The 9,145-nt window shown below is 43.4% G+C and overlaps 1 protein-coding gene across 1 annotated transcript; it reads right to left on the bottom strand.

Annotated features, from left to right (window-relative positions):
* Window positions 1-341: 341 nt before the first annotated feature.
* Window positions 342-1,046, bottom strand: LOC102494775 (BET1 homolog). Its single transcript, XM_006151594.2, has 2 exons — window positions 836-1,046; window positions 342-478 (listed from the first exon to the last, which is right to left on the bottom strand). Exons 1-2 carry the CDS (start codon window positions 1,044-1,046, stop codon window positions 345-347), a joined length of 345 nt encoding a protein of 114 aa, XP_006151656.1. The 3' UTR covers window positions 342-344.
* Between the last annotated feature and the right edge of the window lie 8,099 nt (window positions 1,047-9,145).

The following is a 9,145-nucleotide window of genomic DNA, read 5'->3' as shown; positions in this document are numbered from 1 at the left end:
GGAGAGAAGAATTTTAGAGTTGCTTTAGAGGATGGGCATGAGCCCTGGCTTCTCTGGCAAGCCAGTTACCCAATACCAGCAATGCCAATGGGGGTTAAAATTCCTGGGTTCTGCAGGTTACCAGCTTATGTGGGAAAAGGAGATCAAGAGGATGGGTGCTCAACTTTTTTATTTCTTCTTTCTAAATTATAATGTAATAATTGCACACACACAGACACACACACACACACACACACACACACACACACAAAAGGCTGTGCCACTTATAATTGGAAATCCTCTTGAAATAATAGTTAAATATAAAATTAAAAAGCCTACATGAATACAAATTTTTTAAAAAAATATCACTTCAGTTTAATAATCCAATAAGTGACAAAAAAGACAAACAATGAAAACAGCATCATATAGCACAACAGCTTTGTTTGGCTCCCTCTGGACAAGATCTTCAGTTTTCCCATAGTTTCACCTAAAAATCCAGCTGTGGAGTTTTTGTCTCTCTGTCTCTCTCTGTCTTTTTGGAGAGTGCATGTGCCCAATAGCAAAAAAAACAACCTCTAAAAAATAAAAATAAAGGGACCAGCAGTTAGCGAAATGGCTATGTCACTGAATTCCCATGTAGTTGACCACAGTTCAAGATCCGGACCCGGTGGCTTAGATTCATGCCGGGTGCGTGCGTGTGCGTGCCCAAGATCCCAAGAGAAGAATGGAGGAGAAGGGATTGCGGCATGGCCATCTCTCCGGGAGGTGATTTCTTGCTTCTGTCACTCTGTCCCTCTCTGTCTTTCTGGCGAGCACACGTGCCCTACAGCAAAAACCTCTAAAAAAAAAAATCCAGTTGTGGAATCAAATTTGGAATCCATTTCAGCTAATAATTTATTTAGATGTTTAGCTTCCTGGCCTATTTCAATGGAAAGAGATTTTATAGCAGTTACTTTGTTCCGCAGACTTGCAGTGAATCTCTCGTTTTCCTCTTCACAGGAGCTGTAACCATTATTAGCACAGCCGTAGTTGCCAGAGTTGCCTTCACCCAGGCCTGCATGCCTCATCCTAGGAGGGAAGAGGTAGGCAGGGTTGGAGTGGTGGGAAAGTGCCACGGGTCACACAGACCACTTCTTCAGTACCAGGGTCACTCGAAACACCAACTTCTTCCCCAAGAGCGTTACAACATCAGTCCATGAATACAATTTTTTTTTTAAGAAAAACGATACTTATCTCCCCTCCCGTTTCTTCTACATTTATCTCCAAGCCCACCTTCTCTTGGATCCCTGTTGGTGTGCCATGTTGTTCTTTGACCCTGAATGACTTCCCATTATCTTGGCACCAAGCCCGAGAGTCTCACTAGAGTATATGTAATGTCCTTACCTCCCTTTCTTTTTCATCTTCCATTGATTCTTCTCAAGGGCACCCTAGGGTTCCCTCATGGACTCAGCCCATTCTTGCCTGATGGTCTTCTCTAGGCAGGTTCTGATCAGCTCAGGCAGCCATCGGGAAGACAAAATGGCTGCTCTGGAGGAGGAAACTTAGGACACAGCCTGGTGTCAGGTTCTTTGCTCAGGGGACAGCCCCGAACCATGAAAAATCCATGGATTTCATTTTCAAATTACCAGTGAGAATGTGCACTTGCCAGAGTGAGACAGAGAGAGAGAAAGAGAAGAAAAAGCACCCCTCCTCAGAGGGGTGTGGTCACACCATGACCTTTTTCCTCCATTTTTTCCATTCTTCTAAAATTTGGGGCACTGCACACACATGCACCCAGCATGTTTTTGCAAGTCAAACCATAGTTGACCATGAAGGATCCGGCTCCTTTAAACACTAGGGTTTTTTGTTTGTTTGTTTGTTTTGTTTTTCTTATTTATTTATTTTGTCTATGAGTGAGAAAGAAGAAAGGGAGAGAGGGACAGAGAAACTGTACTATTGACGGGTCCCAGTGCGAAGGTCTACCCCCAGTATCAGCCAGCCTAGGTTCATGGACAAACGTGAGCCAGGCATACTCAGGGAGATCTCTGACTTGAACTGGGAACATTTCCATGTATGACTGCCTTATGGAGCATCACATTTTACTGTTGAACCGCCACCTGCCCCCAAGCCAGGAGCTTTTTTATTCACTCATGTATTCGTTTTTCTCTTTAACAATATTTGAATTAAATACCGGGTATTGGGAGCACAACAAATGATCAAACACAGACTACCTCTGAGAAGGTAGAGTTTAGTGGAGGAAGCAGACTCAGAAACAAAGGGCTCAAATTCAGTGGGATCAGTAGTGGCCTCCCTGACGACCGTGAGCACATGTAACGGAATCGAGGAGGATGAGTGGGGAGAGGGAGTTTCAGGTGGGTTGAGCCGCGCATGTAAAAATTAAGAGTTAAGAGAGAGCTGGTGCTTTCACAAACATACGCACAAAGCAGTATGTCAAGAACACAGTGTGTGTGTAGAAATGACCAAAAAACAAAAGCAAAAACAACAAAACCCCACAATCCTACTCATTCTGGTAGACTTGTCAGTCACATTCTCGGCTCACACTTAAACTTAGTTATTGAGGAGACTTAACAGCAGTACTTACTCAGGTCTGGGCATGGCTAAAAGAAACCACTGAATGGGACCAGATGGTGGTGAAGCACTGAAACATGATGCTCTGGGAGGCTGACCCACAGGAGAAGACTCCAGGTCATGCCCAGAGACCTCCTTGAGTACCTACTCTGGGCACTCACATGCCTGTAACCTGGGACTGGGTGAGGCTGGGAGTGATGGCAGTGTCAAGACCCTGTTGGGAGTGCTATTCTCTACCTTTCTTTCCCTTTTGCTCATGGAAGAAATAAATGGTTAAACTTTTTTTTTTTTTTAAAAAAAGGACCAGCATTTCTTATTTATTTATTTTGTCTATGAGTGAGAAAGAAGAAAGGGAGAGAGGGACAGAGAAACTGTACTATTGACGGGTCCCAGTGCGAAGGTCTACCCCCAGTATCAGCCAGCCTAGGTTCATGGACAAACGTGAGCCAGGCATACTCAGGGAGATCTCTGACTTGAACTGGGAACATTTCCATGTATGACTGCCTTATGGAGCATCACATTTTACTGTTGAACCGCCACCTGCCCCCAAGCCAGGAGCTTTTTTATTCACTCATGTATTCGTTTTTCTCTTTAACAATATTTGAATTAAATACCGGGTATTGGGAGCACAACAAATGATCAAACACAGACTACCTCTGAGAAGGTAGAGTTTAGTGGAGGAAGCAGACTCAGAAACAAAGGGCTCAAATTCAGTGGGATCAGTAGTGGCCTCCCTGACGACCGTGAGCACATGTAACGGAATCGAGGAGGATGAGTGGGGAGAGGGAGTTTCAGGTGGGTTGAGCCGCGCATGTAAAAATTAAGAGTTAAGAGAGAGCTGGTGCTTTCACAAACATACGCACAAAGCAGTATGTCAAGAACACAGTGTGTGTGTAGAAATGACCAAAAAACAAAAGCAAAAACAACAAAACCCCACAATCCTACTCATTCTGGTAGACTTGTCAGTCACATTCTCGGCTCACACTTAAACTTAGTTATTGAGGAGACTTAACAGCAGTACTTACTCAGGTCTGGGCATGGCTAAAAGAAACCACTGAATGGGACCAGATGGTGGTGAAGCACTGAAACATGATGCTCTGGGAGGCTGACCCACAGGAGAAGACTCCAGGTCATGCCCAGAGACCTCCTTGAGTACCTACTCTGGGCACTCACATGCCTGTAACCTGGGACTGGGTGAGGCTGGGAGTGATGGCAGTGTCAAGACCCTGTTGGGAGTGCTATTCTCTACCTTTCTTTCCCTTTTGCTCATGGAAGAAATAAATGGTTAAACTTTTTTTTTTTTTTAAAAAAAGGACCAGCAGGGGTCATGGAGGTATAGCTGTTGGATCTCACGTGGCTGACTGTGTGGTTGAGTCCTAGACCCAGTTGCTTGAAAATCATGCTGGACACACGTGCATGTGTGCCCCAAATCCTGAAGAGACTGGAGGAGAAGGGATTGCTGTATGGCCATCCCCATCCGGGCCATGAGTTCTCACTTTCTCTCTCTTTCTCTGTTTCTCTCTGGTGAGTGTGTGTGTCCTATAGCAAACCAAGAAAAGAAAAAAGAAAAGAAAAGAAGAGAAAAGGAAAAAAGAAAAGAAAAGAAAAGAAAAGGAAAGAAAAGAAAAGAAAAGAAAAGAAAAGAAAAGAAAAGAAAAGAAAAAGAAGCCATTAAGGATTGGAGATACACCCTGGGGCCCACAGGAACAGAAAGAAGAAACCATTACCACTTCTGGTACTATAGGGACAAGAGGACAGAATGGTTACAGAAAGCTGAAGAAAATTTTAGCTACAGGGTAGAAGGCTTCAGGACAGGAGCTGCGGGCTTCTGTGAAGGCACACAGTCACTGTCAACTGCCAGCCTGGCCGGCAAATTTGGAGCAGGGTAGGAAGGGACTAGAGTGTTTCTAGAGGGAAGCAGAACATACCCAGCATGGCAGACTATGGTCTTGTCTCCTAGTTCTTTCTACTCCGGCTCCCATTCATCATCTGTATCACAGATCACAACTCACATTTTAAAAGGATTGCATCTAAAATACACAATGAAGTATAACTATAAATTCAAAAACAGAATCCAGACCACACAAAACATAAATTAAAGGTCAAGTAGAGGGAAGGGGAGAAGAAGAAGGCTAAACAATAAAAGAAGAATGTGAAGGGATCATTTGCACTTACATAGTTGTCATTATTGAGCCAGAAATACGACTCTGTGCTTCCTGGTGGCCAAATTCTAAATGCAGATGAGGTCAGTCACATAGTTTTCCTTGTTGAAGAAGTGGATGTATACCAGTTTACATGGGAAGCCAGTCTTGTTCTAGACCTTACTATGAAGAATTTTCTGCACTAGGCAGCAGCTTACAATGCTAAGAAAATTCCTCTATCAGATTCAGGTATGCGCTCCGCATCTGGCGGCCTCTGTGTTGTTCTGGGTACTGTTCTCTGATGGTGTGCCTTTCTCCATTTCATGGTCCTCAAGATTGGGATCATGGCGCCAGAAGATGGTGCAGTGGTACAATTTAATGTTTCGCAAGGCTGACTTGCATGCAAGTGCTAGGTTTGTATCCAGAAACTCTCCTGAGTACACTGGGCATGCACGTACCTGTGATCCAGGTTGGCTGAGGCTGAAGGTGGATCATGGTGTCAATCTCTCTCTCACTCATAGAATAAAATTTAAAAACTTTTTAAAAACGGGGATCTTGCTTTTTCTATCTAGGCATACCTTTTTTTTTAAATAAAAAATTATCTATTTATTTAATTCAACTTGTTATTGCTATTATTATTTTTAATTGGACCAGACAGAAAGAGAGAAAGGGAAAGCGAGAAAGCAAGCCACCAGGTCCGGGACTTGAACTGTGGTTGGCCATGTGGGAGAATCCAGCGTTTTTAACCAGCACACCATCTGCTGGCTCCTAGGCATACCTATTCTACCTCCTGTGACCATACTGTCTTGAAATTGAGTCTAGTGAACATATTTTGGGTATTAATTTTTTTTCTGGCATTCAGAAATCATTTCTTATAACCTGTGTGTAATAATTAGACAAAGCATGGCCAAGTTCACAGTCCTCTGAATGTTCCCCTGGAGTTTGAAGTACAGAGTGAATGTCTCTTGAGGTAGGGGTTTTGGAGGACTGCAGCATCTTTGTGGGCCTGTGCATCAAAATAGAAGGGGACTTAATTCATCTCAGTTCTCAGTTCAACCTTAATATAGTGTAACCAGCAGTGCTTAGAATTTGGAGATTAAGGGCTTCCCCCTTGAAAATATGATAAAATAACTCTGTTCTCAGGAAAAAACAAAGGTGCACAATTTTGGTTTCAGTTCAGGTAGTTCACAAATTTCCTAGAACCCAACCATGGACTTATTAAGAGTTCACGAACCCTGATTTAGAAACCTTAGTTTAACCTATGATTCTCACAGCATTTTGTCTAAGAGATGTTTCTTCTGGATGCTCTGTGGCTCCATTAGCAATAGAAACAAAGTTCTATCTCAGGTATCGAGTCCATTCCCCAGGGACTGAGAGGAGTGGGAATATCATCCTCTTATTTCCCTCATCACGTTTACAGATAGGATGGAATAATTGTGACACATGGAATATTATTCAGTTGTAAAAAGGATGGAAATTCTGACAGCTGCTAAAACATAGGTGAACCTCAAGGTCATTATGTTAGGAGAAAAAGCCAGATAAAAGAAGACAAATTCCGTTTGATTCCACTTATATGCGGTACCTAGAGAAGACAAATTCATAGAGACAGAAGTAGAATGGGAATTATCAGAGGGTATGGGGAAGCAAGGTGGCATTAGTGTTTAACAGGTATAGAATTTCAGTTTTGCAGGGAACCAGCAGTTAGCATAATGGCTATGTCGCTGGACTCCCACGTAGTCGACCATGGTTTGCGTCCCGGACCCGGTGGCTTAAAACTCACACCGGGTGTGTGTGCGTGAGTGCCCAAGATCCCGAGAGGAGAATGGAGGAGAAGGGATTGCGGCATGACCATTCCCCCTGGGGAGTGATTTCTTGCTGTCTGTCTCTATGTCTCTCTCTGTCTGTCTGGCGAGTGCACGCGCCCTATAGCGAAAACCTTTCCAAAAAAAAAAAATTCAGTTTTGCAGAAAATGACAAAAAAGTGTCCAAAAAATGTGAATATACTTAATGTCATTAAACTGTGCAGTTAAGTGCACAGTTAATAGTAGTTAAGATGGCAAATTTTATGTTACATATATTTACCACAATTTTTTTAAGTTTATATATTTATTTCTTCTTGAGTGAGGCACAGAGAGCGAAACAGAAAGACAGTGACAGAACCCCAAGAGGGTCTTGACCGTCCAGTCCACATCCAGCTTTAACCAGTCTGGGATCAGGGGCACACACATGTATGGCATACTCAAGGCCTTCTGAGGGGTAGGTGTAACGGACAGGCAAGTCCCACGTGCCAGCTTTGGTGGATTGTGGCATGACTGAGATGGAAGGGACCTCTGGGAAGCCAGCTCTCGCTCTTGCTGGGTAGACTCCCTGAGCTGGATAAGCAGCTGTGGCATTGAGAACAGCCTCGGGAACACCTTGGGTTAGCTTTGGGATGAGTCTGCTAGGTTCTCTGGGCTTGTCATTGGAGTGTTTTTCATGTCCGTGCTCAATCTTATTATTGACATATACTTTTCATGTAAAAGAATGGCTCCGAATCATCTCTTAGGCTCTACACAATTTTTTTCTTTCTCTTTCTCCTTCCTTCCTCCCTCCCTCCCTCCCTCCCTTCCTTCCTTCCTTCCTTCCTTTCCTTTAAAGCTTTCTTTTCTAACTTTGCCAGAGCATGTGTACACTTGCTGAAGAGAGACAGAGAGGGAAAGTGGAATATCACCCTCCCGCTGCCCTGCCGCTCCCCTAGTCATGCCACAATCCTTTCCTGGGATTTTGGGTATGCACGCCCAAACACCTGGCATGATTTTTAAGCTGCCAGGTCCAGGAGTCAACCACTCATTTGGCCATGTGGGTTCCAGTTACCTTCACCACCTGGCCGGCCTGGGCTCTACACAATTTCTAAGAGCAAACTGTGACCTCATACATGAGTCATCATATGGGACCTCTCCATTTGAGAAGATCCATCTTTTTTTATTTGTTTTATAACAAGAAGTAAATAAATATGTGTTGCTAAGCTACTATGTCCATCCAAAAAAAAAATCATATAGTAGATTCCATTGTATTTGTGTTCTGTGAGAGATGATGATTCTTCTGTGTTAATACTGCCCTTTTGTTCTTGACCTCCTTTCCCAAAGTTAATTAGAGTTGCCCTGGTGTACTTAGTGTAAACAGAAAAAAAAGAAAAAAGAAAAAAGGCCAGAATCTTAATTTCCCATCAGAAAATAGTGGGGTTTGGTAAACTCTCAGAGGAATAAAAAAGTATATACTGGCTCATATTTTATTTCTGGATCTATCATATATCTGTCTATCATCTATTTATGTTGCAAAGACATTGCAAACACCTGATTTAATAATATTGCAGAGGTAAAAATATGAAGACTGTACAGGGAAATTCTAGGAATTTCCAGCTCATTATTCGACTCATGGAGGTTGGGGAATTAGCCCTTTCCCTCTGAGAAGATAAAGGCAGGTAAAGCCCATGTTAAGATGCACCTTTTATACCAGCAGATGGTATAGTGGTTAAGGCACTGGATTCCCACAGAGCCATCCATGGTTCAAGTCCCAGATCTGGTAGCTTGAAACTTACGTTAGGCATGCATGTGCCTGAAATCTTAGAGGAGAATGGAGTAGAAAGGAGACGGCATGGCCGTCTCCCTAGGGGGTGATTTCTCACTTTCCCTCTCACTGTTTCTCTGTCTCTTCAGCAAGCACATGTACCCTATGGCAAAAACCTTAACAACAATAACAACAACAACAAAAAATGATGCAGCTTAAGAGATTTAGGTCAGAGGAAAGGAAGAACTGTGTGTCAGTTATACCATTCCTCTAAAAGAGAGAGATCTAAAAATAAAAATGAGTATCACTGTATCAGATGCCCTGCCCCTCAGGGTGGTGAGAAGGTCCTGCAGTAATGAAATAATTCTGTCTATATATTTAATCTACATGAACTCAACATGCACACGCATGAGTGAAGAGGAAGCCTTTTATTTTTATTTATTTAATTTTTTTGGAGAGGTTTTTGTTATAGGGCGCATGCGCTCGCCAGAAAGACAGAGAGAGACAGAGAGAGAAAACGAGAAATCACCCCCAGGGGGGATGGCCACACCGCAATCCCTTCTCCTCTATTCTCCTCTTGGGATCTTGGGCACGCATGCACACGCACCTGGCATGAGTTTAAGTCGCCAGGTCCAGGACTTGAACCACAGTCGACTACATGGGAGTCCAGCGACATAGCCATTACTCTAATTGCTGGTCCTAAGGAAGCCTTTTAAATGGAGCTGGGACTTAGGCTGACCATTCAATACAAAGTCCCACAAGAACACAGGGTGGGGGTACTGGAATCAGCTATCCCTACAACTGGGCTTTCTCAACTGCTCTTGACGTGAACGTCCCACCCCACTGAGTGTGATTCTAGCTGTTTTTATTCTCTTGCAGCATGACTCCCACAAGCAACTCAAAGTCTTCAT

The sequence above is a fragment of the Tupaia chinensis genome, unplaced genomic scaffold, assembly GCF_000334495.1.
Source record: "Tupaia chinensis unplaced genomic scaffold, TupChi_1.0 Scaffold000320_2, whole genome shotgun sequence".
In the NCBI taxonomy this organism is placed as follows: domain Eukaryota; kingdom Metazoa; phylum Chordata; class Mammalia; order Scandentia; family Tupaiidae; genus Tupaia; species Tupaia belangeri.
The sequence above is the reverse complement of the archived record's forward strand: the minus strand, read 5'-3'. Positions and strand labels throughout refer to the sequence as shown.